Genomic DNA, 23,758 nt, shown 5'->3' with positions numbered 1-23,758 from the left:
TTTTAATAAAAGTTTATGCAGAAGATTTTTTTCAATTTGTATCATGTTTATTTACAATGTTACACAATTCAACAATGTAAATTTTTTAACAGTCATACGTCATCATCGATGAAAAAATCTATTGTAAGAAATGCAATGTTATATTTTTTTTATGACAAAAATATCTAGTGGAAAAAAATTTGTAATTGAAAAATATAATGTAAAATTTTAGATAAATATATTTTTCACAAAATGAGATAACATCCGTTTTTATCATGTTTATTTGAAATTCAATTGCAACTTTTAACATTTTGTTTAATATATATTGTTTAAAATTTTGAGTACTTTGCTCTCAATGTTTTGATGAAAAAACCTTTGACATTTCTCAAACTTTGAACACTAAAGACTTGACACATAAGCAAATGATATATATCACGTGTTAAAAACCTTTTCTATTCTCTCAAAATCGACTTCGTCATTGATTCTCTGATTAAATTTTTTTGTACAACTCCATATCATAACAACAATATTACACTGCATTACGTGATAATTGCACCAGTGTTCATTATTATAAAACTGAAACTAGTAATCATATATCATGTATATGGAACAATCACTTTAGTTAAAAAAAACAATATGTTTCTATACAACAGGCAAAATATCTATGTGACAAAATTTCAAGACCAAAAACTACAAAATGAATTTCATATTAGCATATCTCTTCATAAAATGAAAATAAAAACAGTTTTCATCATGTATATTTGAATGTTATCCAACTTTAAGCTTATTAAATTTGATTCTTAATTTAATAATAAATAAGCTATCAATGTCCAAACTTAAGGGAGAATTCAGATCTCAATTCTCAGATTGGTCAAGATTGATCATGTTGATAAAAAAAAGTTTGATATTTATCAAACTATGCACACTAATGACTTTACACATCAGCAACTGATACATATCACATGTTGAAAACCCTTTCTATTCTCTCAAAATCGACTTTGTCTTTGAACTCTTTGACTGCAGCGAGGAGATCTTTTTCACACTTGCTCGTCCTCCCTCCTTCCTTTTCCACTCACAAAGTATTTGGAACACCTGTATCTTCACACCATGATTCTGGTAATCAATCCTTATTGGTTGGATTGTAGCGTTGTCTAGACCAAGGGCAATCCCTATTCAGAAAATGGTCCCCAATTTGTCCACTGACTGTCATAAGTTCTTTATCTGTTGGTCTTCGTTCTAAAGAATCAACTGAAAAGATTTTTTTTCAAAATAAACAGTAACTGTTAGTCAAACTTTTAACTGTATTGCCTTTTTACGCAGAGAAACTAATGCCTTATCTCCTTAAAATATAGATCTGATCATAACTGTAGTACATGATCGTGATGGCATATGGTAAGAAACAATTATAAATACAAGTTGTTTTTTAGCACCTGTGAAGGCCATGATATAAGGGAAAAAATGCGTGTAGTATTTTAATCATCTGTTACAACTGCAGTTGGCTTTTATACATGTAGAATCATTTTTTTCAAACTTCTAGACTTGTGAGCTTCATTTTAAAATCAAATATCCACGAGTAAAGATCACATTAAAACCATACAGCAGAAAAACAAAACACATTATTGTTTTGTTAAAGTATAGCAACACTAGTACTTTTTTAACATAACATCAGAAAGAAGAAGGTATGGTTTCTATACAAATTTTGCCCTGTGATTTTCTAAAAAATAAAACTGGTGTAAAAGTTGAAAACTCATGCTTTTTAAATAAATGAAATTCAATGCAGAAAACTCATACAAGTCATTTTTCTCGCATGTTTTTTTAAATGCTAATAATGACGTCATAAACATATGCAATTTCCCGTATTTTCTTAAAAAAGTTGCAGGAGACAACAATTTTCAATGGAATTTTCTGTCAGATAACATTGTAATCGCCCACAAAGAAATATGTGATTTGTTATTAATTTTACAAAATATCAAAAATTTAACTTGGGCGAGGCTTGGACTGTTTATACAGGAAAATTCCCTATAAATTTGCCTATTTTAGGCTTTTCTTTAAAAATCAAAATGCTTCAATTCAAATAACGTCATTATTTGCAGAATGGTAAGCCTTCATGCCATATTTTTTCCTGATTTATCAGTCTTTTATTTAACTAATATATAAGCCAGTTTCAAAACTTTTGAAATCATTACATTTTTAGGGCGCAATAAAGCTAAAACCATACCTTCTTCTTAAATAGTAATTTAGTCACCTTTCGTACTATTTTGTCTCAAAAAAAAACTACAATACGCTGGGCACTTCCAAACATTAAATCATAGAAAATTTATGTACTCTAGCAAAATTTGACTAAAAATGTGAAAAAAAAGTATTTAAAAAAGAAATACAAATAGAATCCTAGAAAAACTAACAAACTTTTATGTGTCCAAGAGGTCATAATTCAATGTAATCCATGTTATTGAATCTGAGAAAAAGAAATTATTGAATTTTGAGTACACGGAGTTAAATTCTGCAAATTTTTTGACATCATATATAGGTTTTAGTTTACAGTAAAACACGTACATTTACAGTATTTGAAGAAACTCGTGTCTCTCACAGTGCAGAATACTGTTCCATATATAATTTGTCTCTATGTGATAAAATTATATTTAAAATTCTACAAAATTATCAAAAATCAAAAATTAAAACAAGAATATTAATTTATAAAGTGGTTAATTTCATAGATGTTATACTTTTTAAATATTATACACACCATATAATGCAAAAACCATTGTGACGTCATAACTGACATGTGGGATGTTTCATCCAATGGGTCAACACTGGAATAAAGGGGTAAACATAGGATAAAATTATATTTAAAATTCTACAAAATTAAAAAAAAAACAAAAATGACAATAAAACATTAATTTATAAAGTCTTTAATCAATGCTTTTGCTTTTAACATAACTGCCTAAATTTGTTTAATCAAGAGATCATTCAGACACAAGAAAAAATTTCATGAACAGCTGGACAGAAGATTAGATGGGAAGGTCTTTACAACACTACAACCAGTCAAAACATGATTTAGAATATAAAGCAGTTCTTTATACAAGTGTTTTGATTCAATAGAAGTAACAGTGGACAAAGATTTAACGTACCTGGCCTTCCATCCTTGTCCAAATTCTCCTGTTGCTGTTCCTGTAAGATAAACAGATCATATTTCTTAATTACTTAACACACAAAGTAAGCCATATTGAATAATTTCTCCACTTGATCTATTGAATTGTATTAGATAATGCCTTTATATAAGAATGAAAACATATGAATTAATTAAGCATTAAAATATTAAGGGGTTGAAAAATAGTCAAATATCATGTCTATCAAGTTTAATCTTTTTATACAAATTTATTTTATCTAAAAAATTATTTCATTTTTCAAAACCGAATATTATACGGAAAATTTGATTACCATAAAAATAATTATTGTAAATATAGTTAAGGCTTTCAAAAACTTGTGATATCTTTTTAAAATGTTACATAAGTCATAATATAAATTACAAAATCCATAGAAATCGACAATAAGGTTATTTGTTTTGTATTTATTTTTAATTCTAATATTCTGTAATTTTAGACCCTATTTTACATTACCCATTTTTGTGATTTCTCTGAGTTCTTGCATATTTGATTTTAATTCTTGAACATCTGACACGACTGTCTTCAACAGTTCATGTTGGTCCTTGGCAAACTTTTCTATGATAGCTTTTATTCCATCCTCCCCTTCTTCTTTTAAAACCAGTTTCTGAACGCCTTTAAGACTATCTATGTACTTTTTTCCAGTGAAGGCTTCTAGTCTTTGGCAGACATCTGATATGGTTGACCAGGTGTCATCGAATTCTTTCTGAGGGGTTGAGGCTGAAAACATGTGCAGTCAAACTGTTTATTTATTAACCTAATTCTCTAAAATTTCACCCACTGATATCTCTCCTGCTGCAGGCATGTTGTTATCTCCCCATTTTCCTTTTGTTGGTTTAGGAATCGTTGAACAAATGTTTCTTATTAGTGTGTATAATAAAGAAATGTCAAAATTCTTATATCCCGAATGTTTAGCATCTAGCAAGATATGTTCCTGTTCTGGTCGCAATCTTTTATAAACTGAGGTGGCCTTCGCTTTGCTTTCAATATCAGATGGAGGCACTTCCATCTCTAGTATATCTCTGTATGCCTGATTTAACACATCGTTTGTTGCCATTCCAAGTTTTGCGAATCTAGATCGACCCCCAAGGTCTTGTTCACCAGAAGCGACTGGAGTGCTTATTGTGCTCACTGGTATCTGTAAAAACATTCCATTTCTATTCACCAAATTCGATCAAATTAAATATTTTAGAGATTGATGCATAGTACTCAAAGTTCAAATAAAATATTTTTTCAGGCCATGGTTATTATTCAAATGACCGACATATCCAGTCAAATTCACAAAATTTAGTCAAAAGATGTCTTAAGTTTCGTACATTCAGGCTGTTTTTGAAATTTTATATAAAGCTGATAGGCAGACAGAGAGAGAATACTCCAAACTCTCTATGATAGAGAGAGAAAAAAACTGAAATCAGAGAAAAATTGGTTGCTATGTTGACAGTTATATCCTTAGTCAAACCTGGCATTTTTAACATATTTTACACAGATAACATTTGTCAATAGATTTTCAGGTTTGCATGTTTGAAATCAACATACGTATTAAAACTATTTATTTGAATTTTATAAAGTCTATCAAAAGAAATTTATATAATTATAGAATGAAATGTAAACAAAATAAAATTGGTAATTGTTAAAATTAGAAGTCATATATCTTTCATTGTTGGCAGTTTTTATTACCAACAGAGAGCCTTCCAAGTAATGTTCATTTTAAAATATTTTATCCGAAGCACATTTCATGCAATATTGTCAATTTTATAAGACTTATCTTGAATTTTTTTAGAATTACTGTAATGTGTGACATTTATCAACTTCAGTAGAATACTTGAGTTTGGAAATGAATATAAAATATATGCTCCCTAAAAACCAGATATTTTGAAACATTTCATGACCAAAACGTCATAAAACATTTAAATTATATATAAAATTGAGCTATATCAAATGATAATTTTAAGTGGATGCTATAACACTTATACTGATTTCAGGAATGAATTTTCCCTTCTTTTTAAAGAAACCGTTTATATTGCTAAAACGGGTTGGTTCATTAAAAAGCCCTTTATTCAAGCATTTATATTTTGATTTCTTTTAAAGATATATTAATTTCTTTACAGAGTGAATCAAGGTGTCCTGTTTTTGTGAAATTACTCTTTCTAAATAAGCACATCAAATATTTGTTTTTACACAGTTATAAAAACTTTTGCTCTCAGTAATATAAAGAAAACATTTGCAAATAAATTTTGTTTGATCCCATTTTAAAATGTGATTTAACTAAATGTTACATAATAACAAATGCTTTCATAGAATGGCATTAAAAATAATCTGAATTTTAATTTAAAACCCGTTTCCAATTTGTGTTTTCTACATATTTTAATTTTTTTTCACTTTTACATTTTGTGTAATATAAAATATTTTTTTCCAAATGTGTATTATGTTATATAATGCTTTTCTATTACGGAAAAAATAAATGATTTGGTGTCATCATTTTTCGTTTTTATTATTTCATTTTCATTTATTTATAATCATGCGTAATTATAGACCTAATTGTAATATACCTGTTTCCAATACTTCATGATGTCTCTGGTGTTAACAATATGGATTTTCTCTTCTATACAGGAAGGGCACTGGAAAGTTGCTCGCGAAAACTCTGATTCACTTAGGACAGCACTCTTTCTGCTGTCACAAAATCCAACAGGTTTACATTTGAACGCAACATGGAATTCAGAGTTTTCCTGGAATGTGCTAGAAAGATCATGTAACACACTCTCAATTCTTTCTCTTACTTTGTGGCATATAAAAACCTCAACTTCTCCCTCTAAAACAAACACCTGCAACTGGATTTCTGTCTGGGTCATTCCCATCAGAATGTTATGGTGGCGGTCCTGAAACATGAACTTAGCCGCAGTCTGGTATATGCATCCTCGGTCTTCAAAGGAAAACATCTTTGAAGTATTCTGCATGCAAGTTGCTACAAGGCGATGGAAAATTCCGACAGGAAGAACATCAAACGTGTAGCAGAGAATGGATGAGGCGGGGTGTGATGAAAACGCATTAACAGGAAATGACTTCTTGTTCATACATGGAACGTACCAATTTTTGTCATCCATTTTAGCCAACAGCCCCAGCTTCTCCATGTACAGCATGATCTCATCTTTGTGTTCAAGATATTCGTTATCGTTCATTTTCCAAATCCTGCATAGCAAAATGTCACTCAATTCTCCAGTGTCATCGAATTGGTCCCACTCTGATGTTAACTCACGTAAATCTTCCTTTGCATGGTTTTTATCAGTAATAATGTTTTTGAACGCATCTGCAAACCACTGAACATCTAGAATGATTACTTCTCTCAGGAATTCTTGACAGAAATATAAGATTTCTCTGATATCATGGAAAAACTGCAGCATGGTATTGACATCAGCAACTGTCTCTAATTTTATGTCCTCTGGCAATGCTTCATTGAAAACCAAAAGTATTCTTTTATTAATTATTTTGAGGTGTTTCTTCTCCTCGAAGAAGTTTTCAAACATAGCCCAGGAATGCGGAAGCATTTCACCCCAGTGATCAAGATTCCGAACAACATCAACAATTGACTCCTTGATTTTTTTAATGCCTTCATTTTCGTTGAATCCTATGGCAAATTCTCTCTCGCTGTCAAGATGTCCCTGCAAAGACTTGGTTTTTGTTTCCAAAGTCTTCCATATCTCAAAGAAAAATTCCACTTTTTCCTAGCAAAATGATATTTTTTTGAAAGTAGATAAAGAAGTCATACGATTAACAATAAAAAAGGACATAAGATGTTTCCTTCATGTTCATGTTCAACTTTAAAGATAATACTATAGTAACGAAAGTAAATAAAAATAAATGTTCTATTGGTAAGCTTAAGTAGCACCCCTTCTCATTTTCTTATTTCTTGAATCCAATAATTTTTTTACTTAAGATATGTAGTCAATGCAAGGTTTACTTTTCTATCAAAAAATGCTGAAGATCATATCACCCCATCGGTAATCTTTGGCTTAAAAACTCATGGTAAAATTTAACTTCCATGTTTTAATTTGTTAGAAAAAATGGAGGGGGCACGAAGTAAAGTTTGTCAATGACCTTGAGCTTGTATCCGGGACTTGTTTTAATGCCTTCAATTTATTAATAAATTCTTTACTGAATTTTGTGTGAAGGGTAAACATCTAACCTCTTTCTGATAAAATGTCATTGCCATAAAATATTGTTCCTCTTCTCAGTTGAATTTTTTAACCTGTCAACGTCCTAGATGATATCTTCTCTTAATTTGAACCATGGGTCAAAAAAAATTTTAATAAATAAAGTCTGAACTTCAATTTCCTTCCATTAGAATGTTGTGTCAACATTTTTTTCCTGTCAGTGACTTTGAATTTGACAAGGTCAAAATCCAGTCAACTTTTCTGATCACAAGCAAACTTTGCATAAAATATGAACTTTTATCCTTACGTTAGCAATGCCCCAATTTTACTTCTTTGACAGAGGCCTTAAACTTATATGACCCTTGGTCAATGTTCATGACAAATTCTCAAATTATCTCCAATCTCTGGTTCAAGTATGAGTTACCTATGTTTCTCCCTTAGACAGAAGGAGAAACTGATATCCCCAAAGTAACCAATGTTAATTGCAACTTTAAAAGTAACCGTAACTCTGAGACATAAGAAGAATTGTTTTTTTTAAATACAACTCTTAATATGTTAATAGTTCACAATCAAGATTTTTGTAATTTTTCACCAAAATATTCTTGAAATACCTGATCTGTCTTTTGTTCAGCATGAGTACCAACCAGTAAAATGGGAGCCTTTTCGCTGCTGTATTGATGAATGGATTTTGCCCAAAATGTAAGGTAGTCTGAGAAAGATAAACATTCATACTAGTGCTATTACCATAAATCTGGAAATTTTTACGGCAATTTTATGCTGTTGATTAATTTTTACGTTTCAAAATTTTGCGAATCACCACTACTTTGTTTACATTTTCTTATAGTTGAATTATTTTTAAGATAAATATTTTTGTTTATTTCTTGTGATTAACAATTCCTTGAGATATTTTTTACTTTAAACGTTAACTTTTGAACTTTGATAGTAAAGTTTAGCCATAAGTTTGAATGTTTGGAAGGATGATTCGTGTATTTTTTGTTTCAAAAACCTTTTTAAAAACAACAATTTGACTCTTTAACCTTGCAGTTTGGCCCACTTTGAAAAGGTTTAATTAATCCTCGTTTGGATAGTTGGTGCTCGGGCGTATTTTCACAGTAATTTTCTTGTTACATTCTTTGGAATATTTTTACTTTTTGACCAAGAAATTGTAAAAAATAGCTATTCCCTTTGAATGTTTTTTTCGTAATCATATTTCACATCATCCCCGTTACATAATATTGAACAATATTCATCATTTATGTCAGCGTCCAATAAAACGCAAAGATATTGAACGTTAAAATTCTCTATAGATTTTTGTAGTTTTCTTTTCATATAAAATATTTTTAGCTATATAATAAACTATATTTGCCATGAACTGCCGAAAGGGCATCATTGTTTCACAAAGAAATTTTCCTTTTAAAAATGTGTTTGACTTTCCGCTTTCAATGTATTTTGTACAAATACAAACCTCTGTGTGTCCATTCTTTGTAAATAGAACGTTCCTGGCAACAGACTTCTTCTCCTACCATTTCATCAAAGTTTTTCTCCATGTTGAGCACCAGAATGAAGAATGCACGTGGACTCAAAAAAATCTGGTGTGAGGAATAATATGAACATTGTCCTGCAAAATCAATCATGCTGATTTTTTTCTCTGGTTCATCCGTAGCTTGTTTGGAGACTCGTATTATCCCCAAACCTTCTGAATTCTTAGCAACAGTTTGGATTTCTTCAACTTCTCCCTCTATCTTTTCAAACAATGGAGCAGCAACTTCGTCTTCTTTAAATGACTCGGTTTCTGTGTTCATGCTGTCACGTGACATCTCTTCTTCATTAGCGGCCTTACAAGCAATGTCTTCTTCATTATTTCCTTGGACATCAACATTTAGTGATTTTGTATTTTCATATACATGCTCTTCATAATAAGGTTCTGGAATCGTTTGATTTTGACTTGTTTCATCAATTCTAACCTTAATGCGTTGTTTTTGGTCTGATGTATTTACTGTAAGAAATATTTAAATTCATAAAGATCAGTTATTTATTTAACCAAATTATTGACACCCTAATTATAAATTTAAAAAAAATCAAAGCTGCACTATATGTCTAATTATTTCTGCCGTAGGGATTTTGATAATTTTTTGATAATTAATTTTAACTGTTATAACTATTGTTTTAAGGTGAAAAAATCAAAGGTTTATCACCCCGATTTCTTAGGGGACCATCTCAAAAGGTGTCAAATTTTACTATTGGACCCAATGGGAATTTGTTGGAAAAGCGCTAATTTTTCACATTTTTTCCCATATTTTTAGTATTTCTGCCCTAGAGATTTCTTTTTTCTTCAAGTACATGAAAGTTATTGTAAAAAGTCATCAAATTGTGAAATTTTATAAAAAAAAAAAATCACCATCTACTTTGGTCCAGGAATTAATTTCTAAGTTTATTTTTTAAAGCCCAATATCTCTAAAATTGCCAATTTTTAATACAATAGAACTACATATTAGTGCAGATGAATTATCGGCACATACGATTTTTTTTTTGTAAAAAAAAGCAATGTTTGATAATAATAATATAATAATGCTTTATTTAAAGAAGGTAACCCGATTAGTACAAAGTACTTTTCTTCTCCGAGGCCTTCTATAATTCAACAATATACATAAAATGGTACAATCAAACATATATACAATGTACATGAAAATGATCAGCTCATATTATAATTTCATAATCGGATGTAGTATACAAATTTATGAAAATATAGGACAATAAATAAGTCAATTTACAAAGTAAAAAAGACATAGTTAATAAGGACATCTATAATAATCAAAATTACAGACGTTGGCTAATTATAACTTTTTCCAAATTCTTTCTAAAAACAGGTAAAGATGGTGATAATTTAACATGTAAAGGTGGACCATTCCATAAATGTACACCTGAATATTGTAAAGAGTTTGTAAATAAGATTGTTCGATGCTTTTGTAATCGAAGATTATAATTAAATTCTGAACGCAGTGAGTAAGATTCAGAACTGTGAAAAATAAAAAGATCCTGGATGTATTCTGGGCTCATACCATAAAACGTTTTATACAATAAAATAAATTTATGAAACGTAACTAATTCAAAAACATTTAACCATCCTAGTTTTTCAAACAAAGGCTTAGATGGTTGGTCAGGTGCTGCATCAAGAATAATTCTAACAGTCCGTTTCTGAAGCTTATGAATTCTCTCAATGTTACATTTGGACGCATTACCCCAGACTGTGAGACAAAAGTTTATTGAAGGCAAAATGTATGCATTGTAGAAAAGTTTTCTTGAACTTAATGGAAGAAATTTCTTAATTTTACGGAGCGTTAATAATTTGTATCTCAAGGATTTACAAACTGCATCAACATGACAATTATACTGTAGAGATTAATCTATCTGAATACCTAGGAGTTTTTCAATTTCAACATTTTCCAAGTTTTTGCCAGAAATTTCTGCATCAAGTACTGGGTTATTTAATCTTGATCTTTTTTGTTTTGTACACATAAGTATACATTTTGATTTGTCTGTGTTCAGTATCATCTGATTCTGTATACACCAGATTTCAATTTCACGTAAATCAGAATTTAAATGTTTTTCGATATTATGTGCATTGCTGTTAGGTAAATGCAGAGTTGTATCGTCTGCAAACATATCAATATTAGAGTAATTTACACATAAAGGAAGATCATTTATATACAATAAAAATAGGAGTGGGCCTAAAATGGATCCCTGTGGCACCCCTGCTGTGATAGGTAAAATATCGGAAGAACATGAGCCAATTTTTACACTTTGCTTCCTTTCATTTAAATAAAACTTGAACCACTTCATTGTTTATGAATCAAAATTATAATGTCGTAATTTGCTCTATTAAGATATCATGACTGACTTAATCAAACGCCTTACTAAAATCTAGAAAAGCTATGCCAATTAAATTTCCTTGGTCCATTCTATGCAACCAGTTTATTCGGTAAGTTTGATTAGTGCTGTTTGTCAAGAGTGGAATTCCCTAAAACCAGACCGTGAGCTCATAATGAGGTCAAAAGCTCTTGTAAATTCACGTACTTGATTAGCAGTATGCTTTTCAAAAAATTTTGACAAAGTTGGTAGGAAAGATATTGGACAGTAATTACTGGGATCACTTTTATCGCCTTTATTATATATGGGGGTGACTATACCACGTTTCAACTGGGAAGGGAAGATGCCATTAGTAATGCTAGTATTAATGAGATGAGTTATGGGTTTAGAAATTACATTTGCAGAAAGTTTTAAGAGAAGGGGACCAATGAAATCTACACCTGCTGATTTTTTAATGTCAAGTGAGCGTAGCATAGTTAAGACATCGTCCTGGCTTATAGGAAGTTAGCTAAACACATTTTCATCATTGAGTTTGGACTTCGTGAATTCTTTTAATTCTTGAGAATTAAAGCTATGGTTTTGTGTTTTAGTTAATAAATTGCCAGAAGTTCTTGGGAAATGCTCATTAAAAACATTTACGATTAGTTGTAAATCATCAATTTGTGATTCATTGTCTTTAATAAGAGTGGGAGAAATATTTTTTGACTTAGAAGCTAAATGATTGAGATAGCTCCACATTTCTCTAGGATTAGAACTCTCCTCAATTGCTGATTTGTAGTACATACATTTTGCATTATTAATCAATATTGTTTGAATTGCTAGTATGCCTCTTTAAATGATCTGTCATCAGTATTAAGTATAATATCCCTGGACGTCTTGAACATACAAGCGAGCCATGCGTCATTGTTCAGCGTCATGCGTTGCTTACAAAATCCGAAAATGGTGACATCGATAGAGCCATTTCAGCGTTTTTCCTAATTAATGTCGTAAAATCACATTTTCAGACCAGTAGAGGTTACAAATAGTGTTAATTTTATATTAAAATCAAAATATTTGGCAAAGGTGTACTGTCGCACAAATGACTGCATGAAATTAAAAATCTGCGCAAAGTCATGCGCACTCGAATTAGACTCGGACTCGTTAATACTAAGTTTGGGCATATTTTGTGCATGCATTTAATGTACTAGATTAATTTATGCCATTTATACAGTGTCAATAAAATATACACGATGATAATGAGAGTTTCAAATAGCGATATAGAACACAAGGCCCATTGGCCACAAAGCTCACCTGAGCACTGTGGCTAAGAAAAGTAATAGAAATAGTTTAGTATTTAAAACTTTTAATGCATAAGTGGTCCCGATATCCTTTAAAGGAGGAGGGGTAGAAGTGGGTATGATTTGAATAAATAGAATCTACAGTAACTAAGGATGCTTGCATATTTCGTTGACTAATTGTGATTTTCTCCCTTTCAGTTTGAACGTTCATTGTAGTCCAACCTAACCCTTGATGTCATGATTTGAGCAGATCGGAATCTACGCGACCTGAGGGTGCTTGCATATTAATATGATTAACCAGGGCTATAATATTATGAGAAATCGAGTAGAATAACATGATATCATGACGAATTCGAGACAAGATTTTCAGAGTTTTTTTTTCTAAAATACACTTGTGTAAACTTTGATACCCAATGGTTTCCCCATCCTAACCCAGGATGGGGGATTAATTGAAAATATTGAATCAAGACAACACGAGAGCACTTCATGATCAATATGACTAAGAATGGCTTTGCTGTTTTTGAGAACAAAATTTTAAAGCATGCCATCAGATTTTTACAACTTCTTAATAATCTCCCAATGAATATGTAAGTGACTCTTCATTTGAACAAATATGACTTTCCTTTAGCAAGAGATTCTTTCTGGCAAGTTGTGAATGTTAAAATATATATTAAAAACAAACATTTACGTTTAAAAAACGGGTATATTTCCCCACCCAAAATTATATATTTCCCTAGCATTATGTAAACCTGAGTGGAATTCGGTAGCTTCCGAAATCTATTTGTATCAATTCAAAATTTTTTATTCTATTTTTAGGCCAATGTAGAGAAAAAATCCTTACAATCACTTAGAAAGGTCACGTGAAGGTTAATGTAAGGCTTTATTTTCGCCATAATTTTGGACATCGGCCAATCAGAGAGCCAGGAATTATCAAAAAAATTAATAAACACATTTTAACAAAAAGAACTTATCCCAAAATAAAGTTCATGACAGGGTCTTCATCAGAGGTGAATGACATTTACAAATTTTGATTTAAAATTGAAACAATACCTTCGATGGTATTTGACACATCAAAGACGTCGGTCTGGATATCTATTCCTCTGGTTGATCTTGTATTTCTCCCTATTTCCCCCATGTCGATGCCTTTTAATCTTCCAAGTAACGTTGTTTTCCCACTGCCTGCACATCCTATCAACATCCCAGTGGCGTGGTACATGGTGGTCTTTCCTTTCTTGAGATTTTCCAGGAAATTTTTCACGGAGTCATCTCCTCTCATTATAACCTGTACTGGTATACCCACTGTAACAAATCAAAACATCTCTTACAAGAATGAAACTCTGTTAATTAGTCCTTTAGATTACAAAAATCGGTAAATTTTATATTCATGTCTTTTAATTATTCTACTTAAATGAACCAAAAGAGTATGTTGAATTTGTGTAAAATTTAAAAAACCTTGCTCTATAATGGAACACTTCTCAGCTTTAAGCCTAACAAATACTAAAGGGTAAAGACCATTATTCATTTAGATACAAAAAAAGAGAAGGGACATGGACGACAACAATCACTTTATGATCTGTTTACTACTTGTTCTTCAGAAGAACTAATTCCATATTCCTGAAAAAATGTTAAGGTATCCTATTTATGTATTGCAACCTATTCTATATGTTTTTTTTTTCTGTTAGACAAGAATTTGAATAAAATGAAGTCAGAATGAAGTTTTTGTTATATCATCAATATTTTACCCTGCTATGTTTTTATAGATAATTTTATTCTCTTTCTGCGTATTTCTATGTCACAGAATGCGATACTTTATTGTGGTCAAACCTATCGCCCAAGATTTATGATTTGTACAAGTTTTTATTCATGCATAGCTAGCTTTCATGTGGGTTTTGATTTAATTTTGTCCTACCACTTCTCGAAGAGAAAAATTTTAAATGATACTATCACTTATTCATAATTTTCAATATTTCGAATCGAAAAGAGGGCTTGGTCCTCCTTAAATTTCTCTTTAAAATAATGATTTACTCCTTAGTGGTTTTAGAGAAAAGACAATATCTACAGAACACTTATAGAAAAGGGCAAATTTTGGAATAAAAATGGTCACAATAGATGAGCAAGAACTGACTTAATTCATGAATTTAACCGGAGTCAATGGTCAGATGCGAAGTTTGTAGAACGCATCAAAGTTTGAATCCATAGATGTACCAGATCCTCAATTTGGCTTGAATACAGTTTTACCTTACATCTTAACAGAAAAAAGAGACAGGCTGGTATTCTAATCTAACTTTAATTCTTGGTGTAAAGGAGATTAAAAAGACTAAAACATTGAAATATACAAAACAATACCACAAAAAAACGTACGCTTTCTATACACTAATTCATGTATGGACTGGTCCTTCATTGTGACATGTGAGAACATTTCTTCCCCAAGTCTATCTATCAGTTGTTCTGTTTGATTTGGCAATAACCAACAACAAACTTCTTCTTCATCCTCTCTTCTCAGATAATTTGATGATCTGCAAAACTTCGCAATGTTTTCTTTTTCTGCCCAAATTAGAAACATATCAACAAATTTTCGTTCTATCGCAAATCTTAGAAAACTGGTGTCTCTGAAGAATTTACAAGAAAACTCGATATTGGAACTATCCTGTTTCAGTACTGGTTTGTACTTTTTTATTTTGTTAAGATCGGATTTCTTCTTAATCTTCTTAAATTTGAAAACGTCAGCCACAGCATTATATTTCTCCATCCATTGTTCTTCTTCAAGATTTATTTTGTAATTCTGGCAAAGAAGAAGGCACATCAAAACTGCATCTTCATCTACAAACATATATTTATATTATATTTGTTTTACCCTCAAAACTCAAAATACCTGAACTGCTAAGGTTGATAAGGATTTAGGGCAATACTGAGGTTATCAATGCACTAGCTAGGTAAAAGGTTAAAAAGACTAAAAGGTAATTTAAAAGTTCTTAAGCCTGGGACTTAAAGAAAGGCATATTAAAAACGCTTAAATTCAGATGCAAAATTCTTAAACATCTTTGGGAAATTGGATAAAATACAAAATGTAATCATACAGTTGAGGATTTCAAATAATGTCAATCTTCTACAACAAAATACTTAAGATTGTCAAAGGTTTTCTTTAACTTTACCTCGTTACCAACCTTTTCTCTTGTGAATTTCACGAAACAATTTCTCAACATCTCTAACGTCATGCCTTTTATGATCACTAGAAGTTGTGATACAGAGCTCACACAAGGCGGCCTCGCACGGGTCACAGAACTTCGACAATGTTCCACTGGGATGCTTCTCACACTTCATCTTTTCTAGAGGGAGACCTGCACATTCATAAGAAATATTAAAAGTACAGGTAGATATCCAGAGGGAAAACCATAAAGAGGCTTTAAAAAGAATGATTTTTAATATAGGTATGCGCCATAATCTAGCAATATTAACAGAAGATCCATGCTCACCTGAATAGCTATGGTTATAAATAAATATATATATATATATATATATATATATATATATATATATATATATATATATATATATATATATATATATATATATATATATATATATATATATATATATATATATATATATATATATATATATATATATATATATATATTTTGTGTGTTCTCAATAAAAAACACAATACCCTGTTAAATAAACACGAAAGGATTTTTTTACTCGAGCAATAAGCACATAGAAGTACAATGTCACTCTCATATGCTTCCCTAATTACAATTTTTAAACTCTGTTTGCCTCTTAGATACCCAGAAGCAGAGGATAGGCACACAAATTTTTATAATTATACATTTCATTTTTTTTATATACTGGCATTAAGTTTGGTTCTATGATATATATTAGGCACTTATCCGTTTAAAGAATTAATACATCTTCACTTAAGAATATTTAGAACCCCGCTCTAACAGCAGAGCCCAGGAGCCATAAAATTCAAATTTTGGAAGACGCACCCTTGCTTATAACAACTATGTATTTAGTTTGTTTGGTTAATTCTAAGGAGCAGAGGAGAATATTTATAAAGAATAGATGCATTTCCATTATAATCAATAGAGCTCTACCCTAAAAGCAGAGCCCTTGACCTATGGACCATAACAAATCAAAATCTCGGAAAAGGCTGGCAACTTTGCTAATTATATTTATGCATTTAGTTTCTTTTGCTTAATATTCAGGAGCAAAGGAGAAGATTTATACATTTGCTTCCTAAATTCGTTGTCTGTAGAGCAAATGGTTCTCAAAAAAACTTGACATATCTTGCTGTGTGTAGTGTCTGTGTTTTTGGCTCTTGACCTTTGACATTGTGATGCCATAAAGGTGAAATTAGGTGTACCAAGCTGGATGTATGTAAAGCAAAGGATTTTCAAAATATTCATTGATGAATATCTTCCTCCATACAAGCTGTCAAAGTATCATACATGAAGCTCAATCAGTAGAGCACTCATTCCATGATTACGAGATCGTTTGTTTTATGACCTTTAACATCGCCTGCGTTGCTCAATGGTTAGAGCGTCTGCTCTAGATTCCCGAAATAGGGTGTAGATCCTTACGTCCTTGGGTCAAATCCCCTGTGGGACGTGAAGAGCTGTCCTTCAGATGGGACCGTATAAACTGAGGTCCAGTGTCTCAGTGGGTGCTGGCACGTAATGATCACTGACTGCTCAATGGCCCTTAGCTGCAATAATGTAGCCCTCTCCGATTTTTTTTTATCTAATGTTTTCTGGAGAGGGCTACAATTCCAAAGCATCTCCCTGATGGTGCAAAATATTTAACAGATACGGGTAACTGCAGGGAGAATAAATTGTTTTTACATTAAAGTTACTAATAAGACGAATTTTTTCTTCACTGTCGACACCATAGCTCGTTAAACGCGAAAACCATGTAAAATAAATCTGTTTGTCTTACTCAGCAGCCATTACAGTTCACGCGTGACGTACTGAGACTTGTGCTTGAAATTGGGAATGTCTCAATAAAGCAAATGTTGATGTTTATACATAATTGTGATGAATAGTAATACTAAACATCGATAAAAAAATCATTCCATGTGTCATTTTTTTATTACAGCGATATTTAGGCTTAAAATAATGTAATTTCCCAAAAATCCGCTCCCCTAGATCCTTAATCTCATTGGCTGTACCAAAATAAAATCTGTCAAGGTCAGTAAACACAGCGGATAAACTTAAGTTGTGATGTTGACATACAAGAAAAATACGGATATATTGATTGTTCTGTATATTTTTGGATCGATTTATCTCTAGGATAACTGGGAAGTCCAGGTAAGACATATTGATAAAATAGCCTTTTTCTGACAATTTGATCCAAAATCCGTGCGGGAGAGAATCGCTGCTGCATGGCACCATTACGGAGATCCTTATGAGTTGTAGCCCTCTCAAAAAAAGGAGAGGGCTACATTATTGCAGCTAAATGGCCCTAAGTACCGAGTGGACAAAATTCGCAGCTCTCCACTGGGAAGTGGTGGCGACTCCATATTCTCGAGAGGGACGTTTAACAATATACAAACAAACAAAAAATAACCTGAGACCTTATAAGCCAAAGAGATCATCTACTCCCTAAATGGAATTAAATATCAATTTTGATATCTGTTTAACAAAAGATTCACAAGAAAATGACCGATAAGTGTCTTCCTATATCAAGTTTGGCCATTAACCGTTCACCTCATGTACTTGAAATCAACAGATCATGTAACTTCTCCATAAAAACTAGTGTAGCAGGGTTAATGTCTTTCTAGCAAATCTCTGTGTCTAGATGGGTTTGCTCCTTGACTTTTGAATTAAAATCGTACCGGTCATCTACCCTTTATAGGAGGGTAAGTTTGGTTTCTGTCAAGCAAAGGCTTCTCAAGATATTGACATGCCTATTTGAGTTAAGATTCTATATATGGTTAGTTGTTCTAAGTCCAATGTAACAAGAATATTATTTACATGTTCATTAAAAAGACTTAATTTCAAGGAAAAACAATATCTAAAACGTTTAACAATCTGACATAGCGATAAAATTGTCCCAATGACTTGATTTGACATAAAGCGTGAACAAATTATCAATGGTTTTGTTATTATTGGCCTCCCAATTGCCCATGCAGTGAGATTGGAAAGTAATATATTTAATTAATAACAAGTGCAACACAACTTTATATAATTTTTTCTAAGAAATATCTTCCGAAATATGGTTTCATAGAAGAAAATTTAATATTAGCGCATAAGATATTTTTTTCAGAAGAAATTGTAATTAGAGGTCCATGGGCCACAACGCTCACATTAGTAACTTTTGCTCGGCTGTTTCTCCACCGGATTTCAATCTTAAAATTGTATACCAAATTTTTTCCGAACACTAAATCTGGGTGTCACAAGTTGTACAATATAGAATCTGCACTTACTTTGGATATTTTCACATAAGTTTCAGCTTTTCTGGATCAGTGGTTTTTGAGAAAAAGACTTTTGAATATTTTTTCTGTTGTAATACTTTGATTCCCTATTGTGGCCCGCCCCTACCACAGGGGGTCATGATTTTAATAATTTCAAATCTTCTCTACCCCAGGATGATTTCACATAAGTGTAAGATTTTCTGGTCTGGGGTCTACTGAGAAGATTTTTGAGGACTCCACCCTATGTTTGTCTTTTCTTGATTATCTCCTCTTATAAAGGAGTTGGTCCTTCATTTAAAAAAGTAAACTCCCCATCACACAAGGGAGATTTGTACAAACATAATTTAGTTAAAGTTAGCCTGTTGGCTCTTGAGAAAAAGTGAAAATTTCGTAAGTTTATACAGACAGACGGACGAACAATACGTGATCAGAAGAGCGTAATTGAGCTCTTAGCATGTTAAGCATTGTAAACATATTTTAATTTAATTAAATGTGGCTTGTGTGAGCTAAAATCAGCATAGAAAATCATATTTTCTATTAGACTTTGATCATTCAAAACCTTTATACAAATCATCAAATGTTCGGAAAATCTTCCATCATGTTAATTCAAATTGAGGCCCTTTATAGTGCTATTTTTCTCTCTTTTCATCATGCCCATCAAATCTCATATCATTTTAATTCCTGAGACACATTTAAGATATACTTTTATCGATTAAAATACACAAGCATTGTATGAAGATGACAGGATGTGAGTTCACTCACTAAAGTCGGAGTAGAGCATGTAGCTTTACTGAACACCTACTACAGAAATACACAACATTCCTAGACAGAACAGCACGTGCAAATATCAACAGTGTCTTTATCTGTCAACATTTACAGATTCTCTCCTGATCTGACAGTGACTTTCTCCAATAGACCGAGCTAACAGATTACTATAATAACACCCCCTTTGCTCTCATTGTTGTACCCCCTATACCCCCCCCCCCCAACCCTTTCGCCACAACCAGTACTTTGCAATCATTTCCTTACATTTGTAATAAACTCTGGATTAAATCTACTGTGTTTTGATTTCAAACGAGACATAGAACAAATATTAAAAAGGTCATAATATTTAACATAGGATTATATCCCGTCATAGTATCACATTGTACATTATATACAGAGTCTGCGTAAAGTTTGATCTGTAGTAATAAATAGTTTGTTTAAAACAATAAAGTTAAACACAAAAATGTTCCTAACCTAAACATCAAATATATAAACAAACAATAATCATTATCTCTATTATAAGAATATTAGCATATCAATAATTTGATATTTTGATTAATTTATATCGGTCTGCTAAATTGAATCTTGTTGCTTAAATCAACAAATCATAATCAATTAACAGTATATATTGTGTTGATATATTTATACCTAAGAATGATTAATGCATTATTTATCAACATCTTTTTATTACATTTCAATAGTCTAAATGAATATCTAATTATATTTATGATTTTTTACACCTAATATTGTAAAACAGCTAAGAGACTAGACACAATACACAATACAACAGTATAACTTACCGGTCAGAGAGTCTCCATGAATAGATGTCATTAATACAATTAAACAGTATAACGTACCGGTCAGAGAGTTTCCATAAATAAGTCTACAGAAGTCGTAAACACAATACAACAGTATAACGTACCGGTCAGAGAGTCTCCATAAATAAGTCTACAGAAGTCATAAACACAATACAACAGTATAAATTACGAGTCAAAGAGTCTCCATGAATAAGTCCACAGAAGTCATTAACACAATACAACAGTATAACTTACCAGTCCGAGAGTCTCCATAAATAAGTCTATAGAAGTCATAAACACAATACAACAGTATAACGTACCGGTCAGAGAGTCTCCATAAATAAGTCTATAGAAGTCATAAACACAATACAACAGTATAACGTACCGGTAAAAGAGTCTTTACAAATAAGTCTATAGAAGTCATAAACACAATACAACAATATAACTTACCAGTCAGAGAGTCTTCATGAATAAGTCTGTAGATATTCAGTGTGTTGTAGTTCCGTGATGCGACCCAGAGTAACTGAGTTCTGTCATCATAACTCAGTCCCACTGGTATGCCTATCCCGTCTTTTCCTGTATATATATGTGACAGGAAGTGACCGTTTTTGTCCAGGATCTGTACTGTGCTTGTTTTATCATCACACACCAGGATATGTGACAGCGTGTCAGTACAGATTCCACGTGGTCGTAGTTCTGATCTTTTTCCTGGATGTTCATATAAAGGATCTCTGTTTATTACTAGACGTAATCCAAATGGAGGGCCTCTGTAGGAGAAGCGGTGTCTTCCACTACTTTCTGTCACCACTACGGCATTACAGCCCCCGTCAGACACAATAACATCCCCATTGCGATTCTCTGTGATGTAGAGCGGATCTTTATACAGTTTTTTACCTATAGTCTGAAGGTGTTTTCCTGTTTTAGCGTAACGGTTTACCTTGCCTGTTAAAGGGAAACTGTTTACCGTACACACCCCGACCAGCAGGTCTCCATTGGAGGGCGAGCTGTAGACACACCGTGGTGTCCATAGTTCTGTCTTATACGGTTTTAATGTTGCAAGCAGATGCCTTGACTCTGTGTTGTACGGTATTAATATGGTCTTTATGTTGTGATCTTTAGATAGTTTATTGATGTTAAATTTATTGTCTATATAAATCAAATCTCCATTACTTGTTAAAGTGTGTACTCCACCAACATAGTGAGTTATATCTGTAACACGATATAGTTCTTCACCTAGAGTGTTTGACAGGACGAGATTTTCACTCTTATCACTGATCCCGACTCGGTCTGAAGATACATAAGAAATGTGTCTACACTCACTAACACCTGTCACTGTGAAAGATTTCTGTAACACTAAACTAGGCATCATGTACAGCAGTCATTTATTTCATCTTTTTTTCTGTGCATGGTTTCAAACTGTCCCATACAGATTTCCTCAATCAGAAAAAATGTATCTGTAAGTAGCAACATTGTACTCTAATTATCAATGACAAATCTTTCCTTATAATTTAAGATTATAGATAAAAATACATAAATATAAATATATAATATAAGTAATTGTCTCTGTAAATGTTGTATATTGTATCTATATAAGAAATAAGGTATCATGTTTTGAGTGTTATTGAGATGTAAAACGGGTTTGTCACGTGATCAAATCCCATAAAGCCCCGCATGAAGGGCTTCATGGGATTTGATCACGTGACCAACCCGTTTTACATCTCAATAACACTCACAAAATGATACCTTATTACTTATATTTACATTTATGATTTTTTCATACTTTAAATTTGCCTGATTGTGACTTTTAACGTGTGAAATGCATTATTTTTTAAACCCAACGGCATTTATGTAATCCACTGAAGGCGTGTCGACCTCTTATGACGTCACTGAGATATGACGTCGAACGTTTATTCATACGAACATGTATGACGTCTTGACCCCGTACCTGTTTTATACAGTTATGAAAACGCTTCAGTAGTGTTATATAAAGGAAAACATTTGCAAATATAAACATTAAATATTAAATTATCAATATTACATATAGATCTTCAATTTCAAAAGCCACAGGAGCGTATGTTGCACTAAGAAACATCTGGAGGTCAGCAAAGATCAGCACAAACACCAAAATAAGGATCTTCAAGAGCGACGTGCTTGGGGTCCTCCTATATGGTGCTGAAGCATGGAAAGTTACTAAAACCATCTCAAACAAGCTAGATACCTTCCAGACACGCTGCCTTCGCAGAATACTGCGTATCTTCTGGCCAAATACCATTTCAAATGAGGAGCATTACAAAAAAAACCAACACCACCCCTCTATCTCAAGTTATAAAGAGAAGAAAATGGCTGTGGATAGGGCATGTATGTAGAATGCACCCAACTTCCATCCCAAGGGTTGCTTTGAAATGGATACCACCTGGCAAGAGAAAGAGAGGAAGACCAAAAGAAACATGGAGAAGATCTGTAGAGAAAGAGATAGGAAAGAACCGCTGGACATGGGGACAGATACAGAAATGGACACAGGATAGGCCAGAATGGAAGTCTCTGGTGACAGCCTTATGTGCTATCCAGCACGAAGAGGATTAAGTAAAGTAAGTATTACATAGAGATCTGTATATTATGACTCGTAATGTATAGCGGGTTATTTTAGCACGGTGCTAAGTTTGTCTTATTTTGGCAATTTGATGATAGTCCACTAAAATTTTAATCGCCAAAATAGTCAGAACTCTTCGTTTTGTCCATTTTTAAAAATCTGTTACCCTGAGTCCGCTAAAATAAAAAAAAATCAAAATTTTTAGTATACCTGTGAGCAGACAAAACACCAAATTTTACACACGCTAAAACCCCTTCGCTACACTGTATAATCAAAGAATCATTTATGTAGTTCAATCCTTAGACCGTGTTTGTAATCAGGGTTACCACAGTGTACACACATAAACGGTGATCAAGGTGATGTGTACACATGCACTGTATCTATATACTGTGTTTGTAATCAAGGTGTTGTGAACACACGTACAGTATCTATATAAACTATGTCTGTGATCAAGATGGTGTGTACACATGTAATGTATCTATATACTGTGTCTGCATTCAAAGTGTTGTGTACACACACACTGTATCTATATAAAGTGTCTGTGATCAAGTTGATGTGTACACAGGTGTTGTATCTATATACTGTGTCTTTATTTGCATGTAAGATGGTGTGTACACATGTACTGTATCTATATACTGTGTCTGTGATCATTGTGATGTGCACACATGTACTGTATCTATAAACTGTGTCTGTGTTCTAGGTGATGTGTACACAGGTACTGAATCTATATACTGTGTCTGTGATCATTGTGATGTGTATACA

General features: G+C 32.3%; 1 protein-coding gene across 1 annotated transcript; it reads right to left on the bottom strand.

The window, feature by feature from the left end:
* Window positions 1-345: 345 nt before the first annotated feature.
* On the bottom strand, window positions 346-21,884 carry LOC134282419 (uncharacterized). The gene is made up of 9 exons (XM_062764825.1): window positions 20,857-21,884; window positions 15,597-15,770; window positions 14,794-15,252; window positions 13,483-13,731; window positions 8,754-9,284; window positions 7,900-7,997; window positions 5,690-6,859; window positions 3,108-3,147; window positions 346-1,227 (listed from the first exon to the last, which is right to left on the bottom strand). The coding sequence occupies exons 1-9, from the start codon at window positions 21,773-21,775 to the stop codon at window positions 1,100-1,102; spliced, it is 3,768 nt and encodes a 1,255-aa protein (XP_062620809.1). The 5' UTR covers window positions 21,776-21,884; the 3' UTR covers window positions 346-1,099.
* Between the last annotated feature and the right edge of the window lie 1,874 nt (window positions 21,885-23,758).

Source organism: Saccostrea cucullata, unplaced genomic scaffold, assembly GCF_032062105.1.
Source record: "Saccostrea cucullata isolate Sc308-1 unplaced genomic scaffold, CSIRO_AGI_Scuc_v1 ctg3118, whole genome shotgun sequence".
NCBI classification, from domain to species: domain Eukaryota; kingdom Metazoa; phylum Mollusca; class Bivalvia; order Ostreida; family Ostreidae; genus Saccostrea; species Saccostrea cuccullata.
The sequence above is the reverse complement of the archived record's forward strand: the minus strand, read 5'-3'. Positions and strand labels throughout refer to the sequence as shown.

Excerpts from the sequence above, each read along its gene's own strand:
- LOC134282419 (XM_062764825.1), bottom strand. The coding sequence starts at position 21,775 with ATGATGCCTAGTTTAGTGTTACAGAAATCTTTCACAGTGACAGGTGTT. Across the intron at positions 13,732-14,793 it reads TGAATTAGTGTATAGAAAGC|TGGGTATACCAGTACAGGTT; the intron begins GTACGTTTTTTT and ends GATTTGTTACAG. Across the intron at positions 9,285-13,482 it reads TGTGTCAAATACCATCGAAG|TAAATACATCAGACCAAAAA; the intron begins GTATTGTTTCAA and ends TATTTCTTACAG.